The following is a 24721-nucleotide window of genomic DNA, read 5'->3' on the forward strand; positions in this document are numbered from 1 at the left end:
AAGTCACCAATAAGTATATGTCTTTACAAAAAGAAGCCACAAATATTACCGGATAATAATAACTCAAGAATATGACTATGATTCTTTTTATCCACTGTAAATCCACTTCTTTCCCTTTTCCCTCAAAATGCCTTAGAGGGATAGGAAAGCATTACTTTCACACTTACAACACAGCTGTCAGGAAAACAATATTGCTAATAGATGCTCTCAGTCCTCACCTTTTCCTGAGTTCATTTAGCTCCATATTGTCTATTTCAACAATAACGGCAGATCTTTCCTGTGGTGCTCCAGGGGGAACTTCTGCTCTAGTTTCATCCTAGAAAATATTAAAGGGGAAAAAAAGCCAGTCACCATTCTTCTAGTTGCTAAAAATCTTTATTTCAATTAAAGAAGCCATAAGCACCACAAAGCAGTGGAATAAACCACTCTTTGTGCCATTTAATCTTTTAATTTCCAGAGCCGCAATTTTCCAAACCTGTTTTCTAACAGAAAGCTGATGAAGAATACTGCCTGTGTGTGCTGCAGGACTTGAAGGATACGCGTACACGGCATAGCACAGCAATCTCTGAACAGTGAGTGGAAGAAATGCATCTACACATACACATAGGAATATAGCACTGACCACCATTTCGTAAGTAACGCAGCCGTTCTGCTGACAGACTCTGAGACAGAATACCTGCGTGGTATCGCACCGCGCCATACAGACATGCCAGTTCACAGAGACAGCGGAAATATTTTGCACAGGATTGCGCTCTTCTTCTCACACTTGTGGACTTCATTCCAGGCACATAATTTCTACCTTCTATTTCCAGTCTTTATAATACCCTCTGAGTATCTGGACTGGTTACTGCAGCTATAGCTGCCTAGGTCACTGCTACAGCATAACATGCATGGCAAAGCAGAAACTCCTGGACATGCAGTAGGACTAGGACAAGTCACGAGCAAGTTGGGATGACCAGTCAGGATGGCACTGATTAACTGTTTGGGAGTAATGGCTATGTGTAAGTGAGGAAGAGGTGATGCTGGGAGTCTGAAGTTTCCCTTTTATCCTCCCTCAGATAACCTATGCCTAACATAAAGCTTAAAGCATCCCCATCAGCAATGATTAAATCCAAAGCTAGTGAGCTCTAGGCAGTGCAGAAGCACTGGGAATTGTGGTTAAGCAGCCCTGTGCTTTGCAATCAATATGTGAAAGAGGCAGAATGTAAATGGGCTGCGAGATAAGAAGCAGGGGATTCATTTATTTTGTAGTTTATAGTTCTCCTTGTTTGTGTTTATTTCTATTTATGGAAAAGTAAGGGTTGTTTTATATATGTATCCATATGATATTTTAGGGTCTTGTATTAATTGATCGTTACTGAATAACCAAGGCAGTACAGGAAAACTTTTGAAAAATGAAGAAATCACAAAGAAATATGCTTACAGATGTATATGAGGGGTTGGCAAGGGGTACTGAAATGCTGAACTAGTGATATAGATCTCACATCTGAAAATATTACTCAAACACCTTGCAAAATGATTCATGACTGCTGTGAAATTATCACTAAACTTTGCTGACCCAGTGATTAGTGATCATCCAATTATCCCTGCCAGCTGTAGACCAACTCAAGATGAGACTTCAAAACAAAAAAAGCATGTATAAACAGCTTCCTTAAATGAAAAGTCAAATACAAACAGCTTTACAAGAATAAAGAGTTATCTTCAGTGCACCATGGGCTAGTAAAAGTACTGAATCAGTACAACAAAAAGTATTTACTTCATTTTTAGCATGAAAATGAAAAAAGTCTAAGCACAGAAGAAGAAAAAAAAACTAAAGACATTTCTATATATTTGTTTACCTGAACAGTGCCTTGGAAAGACGTCACTTGCATGGTCTGATATTCCCTCTCCAGTCTTAAATAACGATTTTGCAAGTCAGTGTAACGAAGCTGGTTATCCCTCAGAGTCTGCGAAAGAGTTTTCAACTGGGCAGACAAGACGGCATTCTCTTCTGCTGACTGCACAACCTGAAAGAAATTAACATTTAAATAAATAAAAATTAGGAATTACCTCCTTCAGGAAATTACTACAGATTTGAGACCTGCTGTTGAAAACAATTGAGTACTAGTTTCAAAATTGCATCAACTTTTCGGCAAGCTCACAGTTTGGTAAGATTTAACTAGTTGTTTTATGAGCAGTGGAAATAATGAAACCCGAGGATTGATTTCCCTTGTCATCAATATGCCCAAACCAGAAACTCAGGGTTTTAAACCCCAATGCCTTCCTCCCCGTGTTTGCTATAATATCACCACCTGGCCAAAGACAGTATACATAGTTGCTACTTCAGGACAATGCATATAGCCAAATAAGCCTGATAAAATAAACATGTTCAGCAGGCGGCCCAGGAATGCCCAGCAGTCCAGTCTCCACTCATTACCCAAACACTCATCTTCACTTGCAGGAGCTTGAGATTTCTACACCTGTTTCAAAGTTTGGTTAAAACTGTTACAAGGTTTATAAAATGTTTGGGTGAAGGAGTGAAAACAGACACAATGACAGATGAAAGATAACATAAACCTAATTTGCTTCAAAGACCAGGCCACACAGAAAGAGAAGTGTTGAGGGAATTTGCAGGAACGTTTACAAACTTTTGCGAACAAAACTCAACACACACACACACACACACACACTCTTACCATCTTAACAGCCGTAAGAGGGTTCATCAAGAAATTGTAAGGGCACATTTTTGAGGTATTTAAAATTTGGTATGAGATAGCTAAAATCTTGTTCCAGCTAAGACAGACATCTCTTTCTGTCTATAATGAAAAACATTTTACTTTGAGTACAAGTTCAGCAGTGCCCCATGAATCTCTTCAGAATGCAGATTCAAATAAACTTCTCTCTGTCAAATAAGTCAGGAAAGCCTGACAGAAAGATAACACTGACATTTAGTTTGCAATTTCTAGTCTGAGCCAACAGGGTTGTTTTGAAGAATCTAAGTTTTAAAGCACTCTCACTTTCAATTACACAAGACACCGCCAATTTAGCAATATTTCTATGTCGATACCAGCTCAGAGTCGCATGAGCTATTTAGGATCACAGCTGTTGTTCTAAGTTACCTTTGAATTAATCTGCTGAAAATGCAGATCCTTCTGGTGTATCTCCTGAAGGCAGCACTGCAGTTCATTTTGAAGCCGATTCTTCTCAGCTAAGACATGTTTGATTTCCTCCGGCGTGTCTGCACTTCCAGCAAGGGAGGCAGTTTCTAAACCCTTAAGAAGTATTAGCATATTCAGGGTAAACAGTATAGCAGTTCTCTAAATAATATACAACTCCAACACTAAATATACATATGGACTACATAATAATTTCCTTTTCACAAGATCATTTCCTTCTCACAAGTTAATACCACATTTGCAAGAGACCTTATAAAAAAAAAAACCCTTCTACTTAGTGTTTTCAACCTAAATGCTTCAATTAAAATAAAAAAAAAAAATTAAAAATTACCATGAAAAGGCAACCCAACTTAATTTTTAATTTGCAAATAGTGTGAAGCACAGAAAAAAAAAGGAAAAAATATTAAAAGCCAGATGAATATAAAACACCTTTCAAAAATTATTTTCAAACTAATAATGTATGGTATTCATGACTTGTAAAAGAACAGCTATGTTGTAAATATGAATTTAAAGCTGAAAGTCCATTTTGGGGGGAAAACCACAAACCAACAAACAACCCAACTTTATCACTGATTCACAGCTTTGGCCACCTTTATCTCTGGCAGGTCAACGTTTTGATGTTAATCTCCCATAAGGGAGAGAAGTGTGCCATCTCTAATGCTTTATGGAATCTGTTTTCCTATTAAATCATGACATAAAGACTTCTAGCACATAAAATATTCCATAATCCAACAGACATTACTGTTCAATAGCTCTTATTCATTATTTTAATCACAGAAAAGGAACAGCACATGAGACACAAACCTGACCGACTAAAAAGTTGTTTTAATGAAATTAAAAGGAATACAGTTTACTTCCTTTGGCACAGAAAAGGCAAATAAGAATATTATTCTAAAATAACAGTTTCCTTGAACATTTAGTGATAGTCTACAAAAGCAGACAGCAATTGCCAGACTGAGTCTCAGCTGCTGCCTTTCTAAATCTAGTATTTTGCTCCTGGCAGAAGCCAACTCCAGCTGCTTCAGGGGAAGGGTAAGAACATTTCCATTAGGCACATCTCTCCCTTCTCCCCCAGTTAGGACCTACTGTAATCTACAGTAATTAGAGATTGATTTAGGCTCTGATGAATGAACGTTATTAGATCTTTACATTTTGGTAGCATCAAGTATACAAATTCTGAATACTGTTGTCAATGTAAACTACCAAGTTCTTTTTTGATCCTCTTAAAAACTGTGTCCCTGAAAATAGGTTTCAGCTATAATATATCTGAAAAAATGTTTGCATTACCTGAAAGAGCACACCCTTTTACTAGTTTTGTATTTGTGACCGAATGTCCCCTATTCTGGGTTTACAAGAAGTGAGAGCATAGATTCTTATTTCACCTGCGTCCCACAGCACTATTAGGTTGGGGTTTTTTCCTCTCATTTACTTCTTTCTTAATGTAAACAATCCCAATCTTTTCTGAATTATCTTAGAATTTTTTCTACATCATGCTTTCTACCTCCCACCTTTGAAACTTCTTTTTGTATTGCAATGTAATACTCCTGGGAAGCTGAGGCGAAATGTACTCCAAATTATTTACACTCGAGAATTACGTTTTCCGTGCCACCTCTCCTACCATTTCTTCAACATTCAAATATCTTACTTGATTTAGACTGGCTTTCTAAAAATAAGATATATGCAAGTCATCTTGTTTGTCTATCTGTTCCCCCAATATTATTTGCATCAACTAGCCAATTCTAAAACTAGATTTTAAAAGATAGTTCATGTCTCAAAGAATTACGATGCTTCTATACTTAGTCTAATAATCACTGAACTGAGGGAGACAGATCCAACTTGCTATTACCTATGGGGAGAAAAAGCAATAGGTAGAACACAGCCGTAGTACAGGCTGTCTGGCAGGTGACTAAGTCAATCAGCACGCAAGGACTCAGTGACAATAAATGCATTGTTTGCGTCCTACAAGTAATAGTACAGCATCCCAGTCTCTTCTGAACAAGTGGGCTACTGGAACAAGTAACAACACTGGTGTTATAATAGTGTGAACAGCAAGAGACTCATGACAGAAGGAAACTGGCACAAGAAGCCAGAATTATATTCCCACTTACAGACATGTTTCATCTCAGCTACTACACGAGAAGAATTCCTCCTTGAGCTCCCTGAAAGTTCCCTATCCTCTTTTTGATTTGAAAGAATTAACTGAGAAACCTGTAAATCGCACTAGCTCTTTTTCCCCTTTCCAGTATGCGTCTCTATTTAACAGCACCCAGTCTGCTGTTGAACCATGTCTGAACCACATTTTTTTTTAAAAAAAAAACTTATTCATATTCCATTCTGGATTTAACTAATCTAAAATAGTAACTTACAAGATTACTGAAGTAATCTACTAACATTAGGAACCCAGCGACAAGCAAATACTATTACCTTACAATGTAACCACAGCAAATTGTTACTCCTTTTTGACTAAGAATCAGTAACCACTACCGGTTCATGACCTTCACCTTTTGCTTCACAACTATTTCATTTCTTTATGAAGGTGCTTTCCATGTTTTTAACCATTAAAATACACCACACCAGCACGTTTTCCTCTGTTATTTTATCAACATATGAAAAACTTATTCTTTTTCTTTGTTTAAAAGAAGTTGATCAATATATCAGACTCCATTAAAAAGTGTTTTTAATAATTGCAACCCATTTGCTTGGAATAGTTGTAACTTGCTGATTTGACCCCAGGCAACGCTGACATACAGGTAATGTATTCATCAGCCTTCCACACTTCACTATCATAGGCTGTGTAGGTCTCATTTGGGAAGCAAGCTGCAAATTTAATACAATAAACTGATGGAAGTAGATTCATGCCTCCTGCTACATTTCATTTGTTTACCTTGACTGGATAATTGCTGCCAGCGGAGACCGATTTCTTAACAATCATGTCTTGTTGCAGCTTCTGTAGCTCCGCGATCTGTCGGTCTTTCTCAGCAACTGTGACTTGACATTGATTTCGCAGTGCCTGGGACTCTGAGAGGAGGAGGTTGTTTTCCATTCTGAACATAAAATATTAGACTAGACATTAAATGATAATATACTACATACTAGTGAATGACAAGGATAAAGCTGTACTCACTGTTAGTTCTGAACTAAATGATGGTATTTTTTGAACAGTTATATACAAATATGGAGTACTATATGAACGTTCTCAATACATACTTCAGTTTAAAGACATCTGCTAAAAAAAAAATCAGAAAATAAAGCCTTGAAAGTGATAATATCACGTTTGCTTTGTTGGCTTGGAGATGAGAGAAGTTCATTGGCTATAAAGACATTAACATCTGTTAATGCAGTACATACTTCAGCTCCCTGAAAAATAAGGTTGCGCAGCAAAGCAACCCTAGGTCACAGTTGTGTCGAGTGCTGCTGAAGGTAGCCAGTCTACCCTACTGCAAGTACGCAAGCTTGAAAAGGAATACCCTAGGCTCAAGACTGAAACAAACACGCCGCATCTCCAGAAACTGCTGTCGTACACAGGCAATATCACAAAGGGCATAAAAGTAATTTAAATCCTTTTGAATTCAATTTAATATATGTTTTTAAAGTTTGGGGAAAAAAAATGGAAAAAGACTATTCATGCTGTTCACTGGTTAAGTCTACAAGTTAGAATGAGGTTTGAATACTTCATGCTAACTTGCTCACATTCGCCAAGACAAACGTGGGGCTGGCCTTTTGATCTACACCTCCTCCCCCAAGAGCTTCTACTATAAAACAGATTATCTTACACAGACTTCAATTAGAGATCTAGAAATTGCACTACGGATAATAAAATGCAAGTAAGGCACTAGGATACTGCCTACTGGCCTCAAATTCAAACAAAAATTATCTTCATTGAACTGATCATAGCATGCTTTCGCACTTCACTCATCTGCACAAGTTTAAAAGCTCAAATGAGAACAGCAGTCTAAGATGACCAAATCTTGATCTGCCTCCACCAAGTGCCACTTAAAAATGCCTACTGCCTTCTTTGAAGCAGACCTCACGAGGCATTCACCAAATTAGGCCCAAGGTGTCACATTACTCATTTGTCACAGATAATGCAAGATGTGAACAGTGCTGAAGCGGACCCTTGAATCTACAAAAATAATGCTCAAATGCAAAATGAAGTTAATTTTCAGCATGTAGTTGGGCCAAATACACACCACCTCAGACATCTTTTAAAAAGAGATATTTAGAGGGAAATGTTCAGCCACATCAATCATTGTCCTAAGAAGAGAATATAACACCAAGCATTGAAATAAGATTTTTAAACTGTAGTTCCGTATATCCAAGTCACCAACGGAACAGACAACATTCAATTACGACTGCCTGAAACTTTGCATAAATAAAGAGACCATTACATAAAGAGAGAAGGATAACCACGAACAAAGACAACTCTGTGGAAGCTGATTTCGCACACTACAGAAATATTCTTATCCTACTTCCTGCTAAACTGTACGTAATTTTGTGTTTGTGTCAGTTTTATATCAGGTTCTGAAGTCACTGAAGAATGCTAAACAAGAGCCACATGTACTATTTGTTAATTTTAACATTTATACCTTAATCCAGCAAGCTCATTCTGGTATGATGCAATCTCTCTCTCAGTTTCTGCTTGGAAGGCTTTTGTCTGATGCAATGCCTTCTCCAAGTCATCAACCTTGGTCTTCAGTTTTGATATTTCAACAGCTGCAAGGCTGGCTCCTTCTTTAGCCTATGTTTAATAAACATGATTAGTGAACTGGAACGAAAACTATATGGTTGAAGATGTAGTAGTGCTAGGATTCTAATTACAGAATAATGTTTTTTCCCCATTTGCTCCTGTTTAACAGGATAATTACCGAAAGTCCCAAAACTGTAAGCACGCCTTCTCTAGTCACACAATGTTTTCTTGGCACTCACATAATTTGCAAAGTTAAACTTCAGAATCCGTAATGCCTCTAAGCCTTCTCTGCATAAAAAAAAAATTACAAAGTGATGTAGCTAATTAAAACTTACCAATCTTTCCCTATTGTTCTGAGGTGTATCCAAATTACTTTTAAAAGAATTTGTCTCATTGATGCTGTTGCAACCAATGGGAAATGAAGCTGTGCCCTGTTTTGTTTCAGAAGTTACCTTCTGATTGCTGAGTTCCTGCAGCAATTTGTCTCGGTCATCCTGAAGACTGGCCATAGCCTTGGAAAACGCTTCAATCTGGTGAACATAACTCCCACACTCAGATGAGAGCCTGCTAACCTCCATCTCTCGACTGACTAACGTCCTACAGAGATTTTTAATTTCATCGGCAATCTGATCAAGTGTAACCTTATTTGCAGCATCAAAACCAGCCTGGTTCAGAAGAGAATTTTCTTTAAGCATACTGATAAGATGTAATTTAAAGCCATCCAGTTCAGCTTCAAGTTCATCTCCTTTCTTTTTTTCAGTCCTGAGTTCAGATGTGTATTTGCTCTGAAGTACCTTGAAGTCCTCTATTATCCTATCTCTATCATTTTGCAGAGCGGTCATTGCTTTCCCAAAGGCCTCATTTTGGGACCTCAGCTCACTATTTTGAGACTGAACTTCTAATATCATCTTCTCTGCAAAAGCATCAGGTTCATCTCCACGTTCAAGTGTCGAAAGAGTCTTAGTGTAGTCCTCATCTGCATCCTTAGTATTTCTGCCTCTTGATTTCTGGAGTTCTTGCATCTTCTTCTGAAGATTTTCTCCATACTGTCCCTTTGATACAAATTCTTTTTTCTGAACGCTATCACTAGTCAGCAGTTTCTCTCCAGATTCAGAAACAAGTTTCTCTTTGTTTAATGATGCAATTAGAGATTCTAAATCACTTACTTTAGACACTAATTTTTTATTTTCATGTTCCAAAGATACAGCAGTATCCTTCTGCAGTTCATTGGAAAGTTGCATTTCTTTTATTTGTTTTTGAAGATCATATTTTTCTTGTTCAAGGCTTTTAATACAATCCAATTTCTGCTTAAGTAAGTCTTTCAGCTGATGGTCTTTCAGAGATAAAACTTGGTTAAGATCTTCCCTATACTTTATCAGCTGTGCACTTAGCATTGCATTTTCAGAATGAAGATCATCTATCTGATTGAGAAGGATCCTTAATTCTTGTTTCAAAGCATTATTCTCACTCGCACTGCCAACTATAAGACTGTCCCGCTGATGTAGGACATCTTGGTGAAGATGTTCCAGCTCTTTGTATTTAGAAAAAAGATCATCCCGATCATTCTGAAGAGATGACATTGATTTTTTAAAGGCATCTATTTCACTGGCAATTGCAGCCTTATCTTGACCTGCTTTGTCTGCTTTCATCTGGAGATTTCTCAATTCATTCTCCATCCTCTGACAGGACTCCTCGGATTCTTGTCTCTCTATCTGCAAAGACTTTAACTGAAGTTCATAATCTTTGATTTGTTTTCTATGTTGAGTCTGTACCTGAATCAGGTAGTCAGAAATTTCATCACCTTTTGAAGAAATGAGTAAGGAAATTTCTTTGTCTTTATTATTTAGCATGACCTTCATTTGCTCAGAAATGGTAATCTGCTTTTGCAATTCAGCATTAATTTTTTCCTTCTCAGCTAGAAGCTGTTGCAATTCTTGTTCCTGTCTTGTAAAATTACTTTCCAGAGCTTTTATCTCTCTTCCTGCACTTTTACTATTCTCTATGAGATGATTAAGAGAATTATTTTCTTTAAGGAGTGCTTGCAAAGCTTCCTCTTTGGACTGAAGAACACTCTCCAATTCTTGCTGCCTGTTAAAAAAAACTGTATTTTCTTCCTTTATTCTGCAGAGCTCTTCATAGCGTTGTACATCAACAGATTTTTGCCTCAAATATAGTTCATCCTTTGTTTCTTCTACCGCGGAATATTTGATATTCAATTCTTGAATCTGAGTAATTTTGTCTTTCAATTCATCTTGTAAAGACATTATTCTTTTATTACTGTCTTCTATCTGTTTCTCTTTATTCTGGATGGCCTCTTTGAACTGCATTTCCCAGGTTTTCATTTCAGTGATTACCCTGTCCCGGTCATCCTGAAGAGAGGACATACACTTTGTAAAAGCAGCTAACCGCGCCAAAGCTGCATTCAAATCTGCTTGAAGTTTCTTGTTTTGTGAGTCCTTAATGCCAACTTCCTCTTGCAAACCATGAATCTCACTAATGGCCCTATCTTTCTCTCTCTCAAGAGCACTGTGTCTTTCCTCTAGGTTCACAAATTCTCTTTTGTGAGCCAATTTTAATTGCTGAAGATTAAATTCCAACTCTCTCTTGTATTCTCTCTTTTGAATTTGTAGTTCGTCTTCTTTCTTCTTAAGTTCTTTTCTCCAATTTAGATTCTCATCTGTAAGCCTGTCCACTTCATTCTTTGACTGATCCAACAAGTTCATCTGTGAGGAAAGCTCTCCCTTGAGATGACATATTTCTTCATGTGACTTCACAAGCTTTTCTGACGTATTACTTAAGTCCTTTTCAAATTTTTCACTTTTTGACTGTGACAGTTTCACAGATCTTTCCAAATCCAGGATCAGCTCCTGGAACTTTATAGAATCCTTTTGCAAATGGTTGATCTCCTGCTGTTTCTCCTTTAAGAGTTCTTGCAATTCTTTCGTTTTGTTTTTACTTCCATTATTATCCCTCTGAGCACTTTTTACTTTCTCCTCAAATATTTTTACAAGATGTAACTGCTGTTCTTCTTTTTCTCTAATCACGTTAGATTTTTCTGCCTGTAATTCTTCCAGCTGCTGTAACAGCAAGGTATTTTGTACCTGGGCTGATTTCACTCTGTCAGTAAGATGATCAACTTTTTTAACATGATTAAGCAATTCTGTCTCAAGAAATTCTCTCTCATTCTTTACTTTGTAAGAACTTTCTTGTACATTTTCTAATTCTTCCTGTAACAGACATTTATCATCCTCCAAAATCTTAACTTTTTCATTTAGACTAACAATTTCTTGTGTAAGACTTTTACATTCCATGTCCAGCTTTGTTAGACAATGATTTTTATGATCCAAAGATTTTTCAGTTTCTTTCGCTTTTTCTGAAATCAATTTTCTTTCTTGTTCTAGGACGAGCACATCGTGTTCTTTTTCAGAGAGTTTATCCTTTAGCCCATTAATGTCCTTTAGCAATGATTCGTTCTCACATAATGCATCATGGATTTTAGATTGCATATCATTTTGGTACACTTCCATTTGAACTTGCAGCTCTCCCAAAGCTGCTTTAGTTACAGTGATGTTATTATGAAGGATATCATTTTCGTTCTGAATTTTCTCTAAAGCCTGCTTTAAATTTTCAGAAGTTTGTTTCAGCTGCTCATTTTCCTCCATTAGCTGATGATTCTGTTCAGTGAGTTCACGAAGACGATCCTGGTGTTCTTGCATCCTTGCCTCTTGCTCACGTATCTGCCTTTCTGCTTTACTTTGTAACTCGTCAACTTCCATTTTCTTGGATTCGCCAAGTTGTTTCAGTTGATTCTTAATAACCTCATTTTCATCAACGAGTTTTTGTAAATGCTTCTCAAGAGCCTCCTTCTCAGATTCTCCTTCCCTGAGTCTTTGAATAGCCTCTTGCTTCTCTTTTCTACTGAGATCAATAACTTGCCTCATATCTGCTATTTTACTACTGATATTCTCATACGCCTGAAGAAGTGATTCATACTCCTGCTTTAATTCACTGTGTTTAGCCTTCCATCCTGTTAATTCAACTGTCTGAGAATCTTTTAAGGTATTTAGCTGGAAAGAAAAGGCCTCTTTTTCCTGAACTATAGTCTCCATGGTGGATTTAAGACTTTCACATGCTGCGGTGAGGTTTTCGTTTTCAGTCAACAGTCTAGCATTTTCAGAAACAAGGCTCTCCTCTTCAGACAATGGAGAAACTGTACTTGAACTTTGTTTTTCTCTACCAAGCTCTAACAAGTGTTCAAGCATACCTGTCTTGTTCAACAGTTCTTCTCTTTCCAACATCAGCTTATCGAGCTGGTCTTTGAGACATTTATTTTCTCTCAGGGCTTCTTTACGTGATATTAAAGCCGCCTGTAATTTTCTTTGAAGACGCTCCCTGGACTTCTCTTCTGCTACAGTTCTTGGCTCTTGTGGTTTAGAATCATTTACATTTGCAGTTTTTGCCAGCGGCTCTTCAACCATTTGCATTTGTTTCTGGCTTTGACATTCTGCTGCTTCTCTCAGTTTAGTTCTCCTGGAGCAATCAGTCTCCGAGAGTTGAAAGCGGGTGCCTTTACCTTGTAACGTTCCTTGCTGCGAATTATGTTCTGAACAAAACTCTCCCGATTCTTTTTCAGTATCGTTTTCTTCCTTAAGCTCTTTGCATGACACCATAGGTCTACTCATCTCAGCCTTCTCATGTAGCATGCATAGCTCTGCCAGAAGTTTTTTGTTTTCTTCACTGAAATGTTTTACCTCCTTTTTCATATTAATTAGTTCCAAATTGGACTTTTCTAAACAACTGAGAAGTTTCTCTTTTTCACTCTTCATTTCTTCAAATGCTGTTTTGTAATGGTGGGCTTCTTCTTGGCTCTCCTTTATAGCTTTGTTTAATAATTCCTTTTCCCGACCAAGTTTATCTTTGAAATCCGTAAGTGAACAACGCAATCCTTCTATTTCCTCATTCTTTTCTGCAACCTCCTTCTTAGCTTCAAGTCTCAACCTCTGCAGTTTCTCCTCGCTCATCTTGTAATCCTCTTCGCTTTTTTTAATAAGTGCTTCTTTCTCATTACTCACATGTTCAAGCACTGTCTTAATGTCTATAGCTTCAGCCTCATATGCTTTCAGCTTTTTCTGTAGCTGCTTTATGTCCTCCAACAAGCTGCCCTTACATTGCTCCTGGTGCTGCTCCTGCTGTCTCAAAGAGTTTAAGTTGACTGTTTCTTCTCTTCCATCACCAAATTCAACTGATATTTTTCTCAACTCTTTCTTGAACATTTCTGTTTCGTCTTGAAGTTTTGCATAATTACTTCTTAGTTCTTTTAACTCAGCGTCTCTACTCGCCACTGAAGCGATCATGTTTTCTGACTCTTTTAAGGACGCAACCTGAACCTTGCTTCTTGGTTTATCTGATTCCAAATTCCTTAGGTCAGCTGCTGCTTCTCCCAGCACTGCCTTAGGTGAAGCCAGCTCTTTCCCTAGAGGGAACTCTTCTAACGGATTAAAGTCAAGTTCTTTACATTTTGTTTGAAGAACTTCCCAGAGTGCTTTATGTTCTTGTTTGAGTTGCTCGAGGTGGTTTTTTTGTTCATCAAAATCTGCTGCAAGTTTAGTGTGCTCTTCCCTTTCTTTCTGAAATCTTTTCATATCTTCTTGCCTGACCAAAAGCTCCCTCTGTAAGGCTTCTTTTTCTTTTTTTAATTGATTCATAATATTAATGTCATTGCTGGGGTCCAGACACTTCTTTCCGTCCCCAGCACTTAAACCAGGCTCTTCTGAACTGGAATTTTTCAACAGTTCTTCCTCCTTCTTAACTTCAGACTTCATCTTTTCAAGAGCTAAGAGCAGCTGAGAACGTTCCTCTTCATATGCACTTGCCTTTTCATCAAGCACAGATTGCATATGAGCCAGCATGCTGTCCTTTTCCTCTAAAGATTTCAGGTTCTGCTCACATACATTTTGTTTTTCAGCAATGACATCATTTAGTTCTGCAATATTGTCCTGAAGTTCCTCTAAATAAGAAGCTTTTGCAGACAAAATTTCAGTCAGATCACTTATTTTGGCATCTTTTTCTGAAAGTTGTTGCTTCAAAGTTCCAAGATTAAGCTCAAAATCTTTATTTTGTACTTCAACAACTCTCAGCTTGTCTGTTAACTCATTAACTTTCTTCAGCAGCTCCTCTGCCTTTTTTTGCTCTTTTTCTATTTCTTCCTGTCCACTCTTTTCCAGTTTTCCAACTTTTTGCATTAGATCTCTTCTTATTATCAATGCTGCTTGAAGTTTCTTTTTCAGATTCTCTTTTTCCTTACCCATTTTCTCAAGATTAAACTGCATCTCCTCTTTTTCATTCACTAAATCTTTAAACACAGCTTCTCTACTGCTTAACGTAACCTGACTATGTTCCAGTTCTTTCTTACAATCCTCAAGTTCCTGCAATACTCTGTTTAGCTCTCCTACAGAACTATTATGAGCAGCTTCAAGGTCTTGCAGTTTGGTATTTAATGCGTTTCTCTCTTCAGAAAAGTTCAGCATTTCATTAGACAATGATTCCATGATCTGGGTAACAGAACAGTCCTTTTCCTTCAGTTGCTGGCTTAGACCAGAAATTAAATCCTTCTGCTGATTTACCTGGGAAGTTAAGTTTTCAATGAGTTGATCTTTTTTTCCCATTTCTTCAAGGAGACTTGCTACTTTTTTACCTTCAACATGCAGTTTTTCTTGACTGGTTCTTACTGTTTCTTCTGATTTATTTATCTTGTCCTGAAGAAAGTCAACCTGCTTATTTATTTCTGCAAAAGACTCTTCCCTTTCTTGCAAGAGAGACTGTTGTTTACATAATGTTTCCTTGACTGTGACCACTTCTTCTGACAGACATTCAATTTCGGATTCGTATTTGCCCTTCATCTTTTCAATATCATTCTGCAGCAACTCCTTCTGCTTCTCAAGCGACTGCATACTTTTTAATTCATCCTTCATGGTGTCTATTTCTTTCTGTTTTTCTAAAAGCACCAGTTGCAATTGTTCTCCTTCTGTTTCTTTGCTCAAAATAGCAGTTATCAGAGTGGAGAATTTTTCCAACTGAATTTTACTATCAGTTAGCTGCAGTTCAGAATCTGAACTCTGTGCCGCCTTTTCTTTACATAAAAGCCTACTACTAAGTAATGGAGATAAGCTTTGAGTTAACTCCTCTTTCATAAGATCCAGCTCTTGCTGCAAAGACTGGATTTTGCTATCCTTTGATTTCATTTCACTTTCTAAACTGCTCAATTGCTCAGTAAGATGATTATTTTGCAAAGTTGCCCTATCAAGTTCTGTCACCCATTTGTTTTCTGACTCAAGTAGACTTTGTTCTAGAGTTTCAAGTTTAAGTTCTAATTTAGAGAGTTCTTCACCCTTCACACTAACCTGCATCTGCAATTTCTCTTTTTCACTCTTCATCTGCAGTTTGACGGCATCTATCTGCATTCTTGAATAATTCTCACTCGTTTCTAGTTTTTCATTGATTTCTCGGAGCTCTTCCAATTCCTTTTGCAAATGATTTTGAGATGTAGTAAGTTGCGCGTTTTCAGCCATCAGTTTATCAGCATCTTCTTGCAACTGATTTTTCTGTTTCTCTAAAGACTCTACCTGGCACTGCAGGCTACCTATTAAAAGCGCGTTGTCACGGCAGTCTTGAGACGATTTGGAATTCACATTGTTCAACTCTAACTTCAAACACGCTATGTTATCTGCCTGCTCAGTGCACTTCACACGCAGAGACTCCACAGCCAATTCTTTTTGCTGTAGTTGTTCTTCCCACGTACTTATTTGGTCTAGTGCTTTTTGGTGCTCATTTTTAAGAGAGTCAAGTTCAATTGTCAAAGAATCAATTTTCTTCTGATTAATATCAAGCTTCTCATTCTTTTCCTGAAATTCCTCAGTAAGGTTTTTCATGGCTGTACCACTTTTCTCTAATTTTTCTCTGAGAACCTCAATCTCACTGGAAAGAACATTAACGTTGCTATCTGCCAACTGCATACTGGTATCTTTCTCCTTTAAAGAATTAAGCAGTCCAGCAATAACTTCTTCTTTTTTCTCAAGAGCTGCATTCAACTCAGTTCTTAGTTTATACTGTGCTTCAATTTTCTCCTGAAGAGATAAAAAGGCATCTTCTCTCTCGTGGACTAGTTCTTTAGATTTCTGTAGTTCTTGTGTTAGTTCATCTACCTGACTTTTGAGCTGAGAAATTAAATTTGTCTTCTCTTCATCTTTCCTTGCTTTCTCCTTCAGAGTTTTGAGGAGACTTTTATTCTCCGTAAGAGATGACTCCTTTTCTGATAAGGACTGGTCCATCTCAATTATTACATTCTTCTGATGTTGTATTTCTTTTTGTAAATTCACCTTTGCTTCCTCCAGCTCTACCACCTGTTTCTTTAAGACCTCACATTCATTCTCTTTCTCTTGAAGTTGTGTCTTTAAATTCTCACTAGATAATGAAATATTGTTGATGGTTAATTCTTTTTCTGAAACAAGTACTTTCAATTGTTCTGCTTCAGAGACTAAAAGCTCCAACTGTTTCTGCTGCAAAACAGAAGATTCCTGCACCTCAGAAAGCTGTGCTTTTAAACTGATATATTCATCTAACTTTTGTTTTAAAGATTCATCCTTCTGTATAATTGAATCATTCAACTGGGATGATTTTTCTGTCACATTTCTAAGCTGACATTGAAGGTCAGAAATAATCTCCATATTCTCAGACAGTTGAACCCTAAGTACATCAGACTCTTCAGATTTATCTTTTAATAACTTTAATTCTTGGGCTTGCCTCTTAAATTCGTTTTCTTTTTCCTGCATTGCGTGTCTAAGCTGGCTGGTTTCAAAACCTAGGGCTTGTATTTGGTTTTGTAGATCTGAAATGATTTGCATATATTGCCCTTCTCCTGCCATTTTACTATCTTTCATTTGCTGAATCAAAGCCTCCTTTTCAGAAAGGAGAGTTTCTTTTTCTTCAAAGACAATTTTTAGGTTTTCTTTTTCAATCAAGAGGCCATCAATTTGGTCCTTCAGAGCTAAAATATTATGGCTTTGTTGGGACAAATGTGAAGTTAAAGCAGCCACTTCGTCTGACTTTTTCATTACCATTACACTAACTGTTTCAATGTCTACTTTCAATTTTTCGTTTTCTAGAGCTGCTGTATGTGCTTGTTGCCTTGCTGAAGTAATTTCAGACTGTTGCTGTACCAACTGCGACTGAAGAACTCCACATTCACGTGACTTCTCGCTCAATAAGCTTGAAAAGTCCTCCTTTTCATGCTTAAGCACATCCACTTCTTTGCTTAATAGCTGTAGCTGATTATTTAACACTGTACTTTCTTCCATTTTTTCAGAAACTTGCCTATGAAACTTCTCAAGTTCTGAACCCTGACTTTTTACAGTCAGGTCTCTTTCCTCTACCAGCTGAGATAACCTTGTTTTTTCATCTTTAAGATTTTTAATTTCATCCTGCAACTCTACAATACAAAACTTACTCTCTTCCATTGCCTTATGTAATGAATCATTTTGAAGGACCTTCTCTTCTAGAGACCTGTTCGCAGCTTCAAAATCCAAAGTTACGCTTTGAATTTGTTCCTGCAGTAGTAAATTCTTTTCCTTACTATGGCTGAGCTCTTGGATTAGGCTACTGCATTCAGATAACTTATTATTTAACATTTCTTCTTTCTTTATTTCTTTGTCTCTACTATCCTTCAGCTGAATGAGAAGTGATTGCATTTGTTCATGCAACTGTTGTGTCTGTTCCTTGCTTTCAGACAACTGATCAGCTAGCACATTACATTCCTTTGTTTTCTCCTGCAGCTGTTCTGCAACTGAATTTTCTTTTTGCTCGGCAAGTATTGAAAGTTGTTCAATCTCTTTTGCCAGAGTGTTTTTGTCACAACTCAGTACTGAAAGAGTTTTTTCGTACTCAGCAGTGCTAACAGAAAACTTATTCTCTATTTCTGCCACAGCCTGGATTTTCTTTAATAATTCACATTCTTTTACATCCAGGAGTTTGGACAAATTCTCATTTTCACTGATTAGCTGTTCCTTCTCTTTTTCCACCAGATCTATACTTTTTTTCAGATATTCATTTGCTTTTATTTGCTCTGCCAGTTTTTCTTCTTTCCCTTCGAGATCTGCCTGCAATTGCTTATTAGCTGAAGCTTTCTCCCGTGTCTCTACTTCCATCTTGTTAATTTGTTTATGTATTTCATTTAATTGGTTATTCAGTTCTTTGCAACATGTCTCTTTAGCTTTCAGATCTCCAGTTAATTTAAGTTTAGTCTCTTCATTTTGCTGCTCCAAAACCTCAAGCTTCTGCTCTAATGAAATAATGAACTCTTGTTTCTCTTGTAATTCTTTTTTAATTGTTTCCTGATGTTCAGTATGTTCTATAAGCTTCCTAGATAACTCAGCCAACTCTTCATCTTTTTTAGCATTTTCCAAAACCAGTTTGTTATATGAATCTTTAATTGATTTTAACTCATTTTCAAGTGTCTGTGCTTTACTCTCTTTCTCTTTAAGCAAATTGTTCCATTTTTCCTTCAGGGTACTGTTTTCCTCAAGTTGAGATTTCAAATATTCAGTTTCTTTTCTGTGCTTATCCTCAGTTTCTTGCAGCTTTTCAGATGATTTACTAATTTGTTCTTTCAGCAAAGTAATTTGTGACTCACACTCCGCAAGTTTGTTATGGTACGCAACATTGTTGGCTTTGATTTCAGAACGGAGATCCTTAATTGTAATGCTGTTCTCACTGCTTTGTCTTATTAACTCCTCATTTTCTTTGGTTTTAGCTTCGTTCTCAACTCTAACTCTTTCTAGCTCTAGTCTCATTGTATTACTTTGCTCAGAAAGGACAGATATCTTCATGCTTGCATCTCTTACATCAGCTGTTTGTACTTCTTTCAATAAATGAGTTTCCCTTTCAGCCTTTGATAAAGCCTCTTCCATCCCTCGTATTTCTTCCTCTTTGCATTGCACTTGGTGCTTCAGGATGATAGCCTGTTCAGAATATTCTGTCATATTCAAAGACAGGACAGACATCTCCCTGTCTTTTTCTGCCAGTGCTTCTTTAAGATTATCAATTTCTCTTTCACGTTTCTGGAGATCTTGAATAAGTTGAGATCTTTCCTCTAAATGGCTCGTATTCAATTTGTCAAGCTCTTCATTCGTCTGGTCCAGATCCAGCTGCATCGACTCTACCACGCCATCTTGTTTCAAAGTCTAAACATCAAGAAAATAATGTTACAAGAATACTTCAAGCATATGTTAGAGGGAGAATGGAAGTTATGCTTCACATGTAGAACAAGTATCTAAGGTTATCAATCTGTACCCAACCACATAGTAACAAGATAACCATGTTAATCTTTAGACTGTTTCAGCATACAGAAAATTTAGCGTATGAAATTTTTAGCAGCTAATGCTGCTATTTTGATGACATTTAAATGGGTCATGTCACAAGAACATAAAATTTCTTCTCTTACTCTATATTAATGAGTTACCTTTTCCTTCAGCGTAGCAACTTTTTCTGTTAGATCACTGATGACTGCTTTCTGCTCAGTGTTCTCCACTTCATAAACACTGCATTTCTTTAAGGCTTCATTCAGCTTAGTATTAAAAATAAAAGTCAATGTGATAGAAATAAATAGAATTATATTAAAATTGTGATGTTAGAGTTATAATACTTTAGCTATGTTTACATAGCAGCGGAGTTTATACTTTGAAATTAATAAACGAGGAAAACTTATCGCTCCAATAAAACATAAATACTTCCACGCAAAGCTTTCAGAAATCCTTACACCCAACTTAAAGCAGAGCAGTTACATGAAGTGAACAAAATGGTAAAGAAACAGAGCAAAAACCTCCAGATACAGAAAATAGCAATATTGCTGCTGGGACACAAATAGAAAGTTATGGCTAATGCTCGCCAGTTCAAATAAATTAAACACTACTTAAGAAAAACTTACTTTTTGCTCAGTATGCACAAACTTTTCCCCAAGCTCTTTGTTCAGAAGATCCTTTTCTTGAAGCAGTTTCCTCAAAGTTTCAAGTTGTTCTAGTTTTTCTGTCGTGCTCAACAGTTTTTGTTCTTTTTCTCCAAGCGAAGTTTCAAGGAAGCTATTTCTGTCACTTAATCTAAGAAGAAAAAACATATTTAGATATTTTGAAAACAAATCTTGCATTAAGCTCTCTAGACTTATTAGCCCCAAACTATGTTCCTAAAAGAATAATTATTTTTACACTTCCCATTTAAACTTCCGAGTACAAAAATAAAATTACTGCAAACAGAAGCAGGAATCAAGTAACTCTTTTTCAAGTGTTTTAAGAGATTATACTTCTCATTAGAAGTTTAAGCTTAAAGCAAAGAAAGCTAATCCTGTATGGAGTTGTAAAGAACCTTTATTTTACCCTTTAAGCTGCTCATTCAAGCCAGAGATCAGAATTTGATGTTTTTCCCCATCTCGCATTTGTTGGGTGCGTAATTGGGTGAGTTGAGTTTGCAAACGTTCATTTTCATTCTGCAACAAAATAATAATGAAGAGGATTATCACATACAAACACCCAGAATAGCATAAGATAACTGGAGTCATGAAAATCTGACTCTTCGGGAGATTTATATCCTACTAGAGACCGTTATTCTAGTACTTTAGCAGATATCAGTGCAAAATACAACTCTAATATCACAAGTTCAGATGTGATATTAGTTCGAATAGATGCAACCCACCTTTCAGAAATACCTCCTTCAGCAATGCTATGACAGCATGAACTCAAGGATGATCGCTGTATACCCAAAACAACACGCACACTCATACTGTGTTAAGGCAGCTTACTTATCTTACTAGGGGAAGCTACTGTTTTGAGAAAGTACTTTCCTCATTGGGTTGAAGACAGTACCAAACTTGTAAATTTTTTTTGCCTATTTTTTCAGGTTGAAGGAATGCAGAAACCTGCACATAGGGGATTGTGGAGAAAAGAAAAAGGAAGCAAGCTTCATTCACACAGCTTTTTTGCTTTTTTAAACACAGTACAAATCTCCTACTCTAGCCAGATCCACCGCACCAATTCAAAAATAAAACCACAAAAAAAGTCTGACAACAGCAACCAAAAACCAAAAGCAGAACATATATCCAGAATCAACAGCAAATAGGACAAACGTGGCAAACTTGTCACCTCTAAGGAAAATAAGCTAGCATTTCGGAGGAGGCCGAACACACCTGTACCGCCCTCAACAGCTGCCCTTCTTCATCTACACCAAACGTTACCTGTATTGAAAGGCTTTGTTACAAGATTCTCAAATAATAATTAATATAAGGTTGTCTTTCATCTTAAAATCATTAATTCTTTTTTATATATCTTCAACTTAACAGATAAAGAACTATGAATAATGTACCAAGCCTGAAGGAGTTTGAGTAAGAGATAAGTTGTGTCATTTAGTGAAAATAAAATTTACAAATTATCATAGTAACTTGTCAATCAGGAAATATTAAAAATAACTTTTCTGATACATATTTACTGTTCCTTTTGGTGCGTTCATTGAATAATTTTACAATATAAATATATATCAAATTAATACCTGGGGTTTAGATTATATATATAAAAATAAATATTAAATTACTAATTATTTTTTATATATTTACACCGTTTCTTTTCTATAAGTGAGTGTGTGTGTATACATAAAAATAATAATACACACATATTTATATAAAAGAAACTTGAGGTATGTAAGAAGAGGGAGACCTAGGCCAGCAGTAACAAAATCTAATTCAGGACCTTCTGACACAGGTCCCCTACAAAGAATAATGAAAATCATGTTGCCTTTTACTATGTTTCTAAAACAAATAACAAAGCTTACTTTCAAACAAGTTTCTCCATGTGATGACTTTTACTGAACAGAAGTGACAGGCTTCAACTTCAGAGCATAACAGTATGTGTACACTCTCTGCCAACATAGTTATGAAGTATAAAGTAGGCTTCAGACATTTTTGCTAGCTGCATATTGACATTTTTGTCTTACTGTAGGCTATGATTGTAAGAATATAAACAGAGAATAAAATGATTCTCTTTTATTGTCAGGTTTTACACAACTACCAAAGCTCACCTGAAGAGCCTCCATTCTACCTTGAAGCTGCAATCTATCTTCCAGATCCTGACAACGCTCTTCTAGAAAGAGAATTTGTTCCTGCAGTTGATTTCTTTCCAATTCCAACTCTTCAACCACACTCCGTAAACCTACTTAGGTCAAAAAAGAAAAATCATTTCAAGAAGGGTCTACTAGAATTCCTGAAGTCTAGAAATGGTTTCAGCTTTTTATTCACGATTCTCATCAGTGTTGGGCACAATCAGATCTCAACCATTTCCAGTGGAAATGCCTGAGGCCCTGTACTTCCAAAAATTAGATGGCAAAAGTACCCTTAACTGTTGAAAAAACAAAATAAAGTTGCATAGCTCAAGAACTCAAGAGAACCTGGCAGAAATATTCTAACCAATATTGTGGCTCAATCAATACTGTGGCTCATGTTACTTTAATCACAAGTTAATCGTGTACTTGCAGGATCAAATCTTAAGCAATTATTAATAAACAAAGTAAACGGGTCTGTATCAAAATTTGCAAGTGAGTCTATTCCATTTTAACAATAAGATATATTTGCAGCCTTTACCACCGATACAAAAACATCTGCATTAAAAAAATAAGCATTTTATTTTTAAATTAAAAGCATACAGCAATGGAATGCGAATCTGGTTTGCAACATAACTGTTATATAGATTGGAAACACATTCACAGGAACAAGACTCATAACTTAAAAAACACATGATCTGGTCACATAGGGTATTTCATGGGCACCAAGGCTCAACCATTTCCAGTGTGTAGTCATATTTATATTCTACTTCTGAACCAAAACTAGGCAGTTCATCCAGCACGCACATGCTTTAAAATGAAAAGGAAGAAAACGCAAGCCAAAAAAATTCAACAACAATTAGAATACACCACAAATGGGTTGTTAGTTGAATTTGAAAACAAAAATAGACACAAAATACAGATGCTGTGCATGCTTTAATAAACTGTCTAGTCGCTATCACACCTGCATTAGGTGAAGTGTACTCTGGCCACCAACCTCCCATATTTTCTCCTTCAGCTGAATCAGTGCTATCCAAGGTGACGTTCAATTCCTGAAAGCATTGTTTTCTATCAAAGTTGTATTCTTCCTATGCACAAAACATGAAAATGAAGTTTAATTTAAAGAAGAAAGGAAGCAAGGGTAAAATACATATTCTGTTATTAAAAGCATAGTTTCAATTAAAAGTCCTAAAACTCAGCAAGTGATTCAGGTGCTTAAATATAATTATGTGGGATCGCTGTGGACACTAGAGTGACCTGCCCAGCTCCAGCTATTCCTTCCAGAAAAGCCAAGTCTCCCACAGGTTTTGGATGGTATCTGTCTGGCCTTTTAAGACACCCTCAGGCATCCGAAAGCCCAATGGATAACTATGTTTGGATACCTTAATTGGTCCCCTGATTTCTACAGTTAATAGGGTTCTCTGAATCTCAGGGTAAAGTATCAGAGTTACCTAAACATAAAATTATTCTTCCAATGGTATGTTAATGTGACAATGACATCCTAATTCTTCTTACAAAAGATTATCATTTTTTGTGCGAGTTACAGCACCACCTACCTAGAAGTACATCTGAATGAACTGACGCTACTTACTTATTATTCAGTAAAGCTCCACCAACAAAGAGATTTGTAAAGATTGTATGTAAACCAAAAATGGTTAACATATTAACATATTAAGCATGCACATAGCGTCAAGGTGTGCACTACTCCAGAGGGAAGCTTGTTGTTTTTCAGCATGAAATTAAGTAGACTTACTACTCAAGGAATAGAGGCGTGATGCCATCGGAACTTCTCATCTTCTGGCTACATACACGATCATTAAATTTACCGAAGTTTTCAGTTACATAATTAATCTAAGTTCTTAAGCCCTTAATGTTTTTAAGTGTAAAGCACCATATAAATAATAGTACTTTCCATATTTTTATTAACATACAGGTAAAAATAAACTCTTATCTCTTTTAACCCACCTGAAGCTTCCTGCTGGTCTGATTGCTTTTTCTTCTTGCCTGCTGCAGCCTGCCCATTCCTTGAACTGTGGTCAGTTCCTCCTCCAGCTCCTGTTGCCCTGAGACCATGGCTGGATCAGAGCAGCCAGGAAAGAACCAGTCATCCTCAATCAGTTTTGTGCCACAGGAAAGCAATTACATTTATATCAGACACTACTACATGAAAAGAGACCAGGGACAGGTTGAAGTCCTTATGAATGACTGACAGGAACACGATTAAAGAAGCAATCCATTGCATTCACCTTGTGATTTCCCTCCAACCTTACCATGTCGAACACAAGAATAAAGTCTGCATATCTCACTAAGAAGAAGCAAACTGAAGTCTAACTTTACTTCTTCATCAGCTCTAAATGAAGACTTTATACAGGAGACTGGAAAGGGTGAGCTTATGCTGATAATAAAAAGAAAGCCAACCAATTAAAATGCCAAATTACATCTCATTTCAATTTACCAGGTTAAAATATACCTAATTTGTATGATAAAGGCATCAGCTGAAACAGCTGTGTGTGGTTTTTATAATCTGAAAAATCACATTCATTTTTATGGAAATGACTTGTGTCCCTTTCAACTTTAATTTTACTACGAGCTACAAAGCCAGATAATTTGAGGAAGTCACAAGCATGTGTTACACTGCAAACTGGCATCAAACCATCTTATCACAAATTAATAATACCATTCTTTTTAAAACAAATACAGAATCACTTGTAAATAAGCACACTGAATAAATTCGGAATATGAAAGCTTAGGT

General features: G+C 36.6%; 1 protein-coding gene across 21 annotated transcripts in view; it reads right to left on the reverse strand.

The window, feature by feature from the left end:
• LOC309593597 (uncharacterized protein) overlaps positions 1-24721 on the reverse strand; it is a gene marked incomplete at its 3' end in the record, with an annotated part of 47564 nt that overhangs the window by 3532 nt on the left and 19311 nt on the right. For 10 of the 21 annotated variants that reach the window (XM_082318379.1, XM_082318373.1, XM_082318367.1 and 7 more), the window contains 13 exons: positions 23935-24044; positions 22934-23057; positions 21952-22085; positions 21068-21115; positions 20262-20371; positions 19820-19988; positions 19355-19459; positions 8178-19076; positions 7742-7893; positions 6040-6199; positions 3099-3251; positions 1839-2006; positions 219-316 (listed from right to left, as the gene is read on the reverse strand). In XM_082318379.1, the coding sequence (XP_082174505.1) occupies positions 219-316; positions 1839-2006; positions 3099-3251; positions 6040-6199; positions 7742-7893; positions 8178-19076; positions 19355-19459; positions 19820-19988; positions 20262-20371; positions 21068-21115; positions 21952-22085; positions 22934-23057; positions 23935-24044 (12430 nt within the window). Of the gene's footprint in view, positions 1-218; positions 317-1838; positions 2007-3098; positions 3252-6039; positions 6200-7741; positions 7894-8177; positions 19077-19354; positions 19460-19819; positions 19989-20261; positions 20372-21067; positions 21116-21705; positions 21804-21951; positions 22086-22933; positions 23058-23934; positions 24045-24721 lie in introns of those variants that run through there. The other 11 variants (XM_082318381.1, XM_082318380.1, XM_082318377.1 and 8 more) reach the window with 11 other exon arrangements.

Source organism: Platalea leucorodia (genome assembly GCF_965183815.1).
Source record: "Platalea leucorodia genome assembly, chromosome: 7".
Classification (NCBI taxonomy): Eukaryota; Metazoa; Chordata; class Aves; order Pelecaniformes; family Threskiornithidae; genus Platalea; species Platalea leucorodia.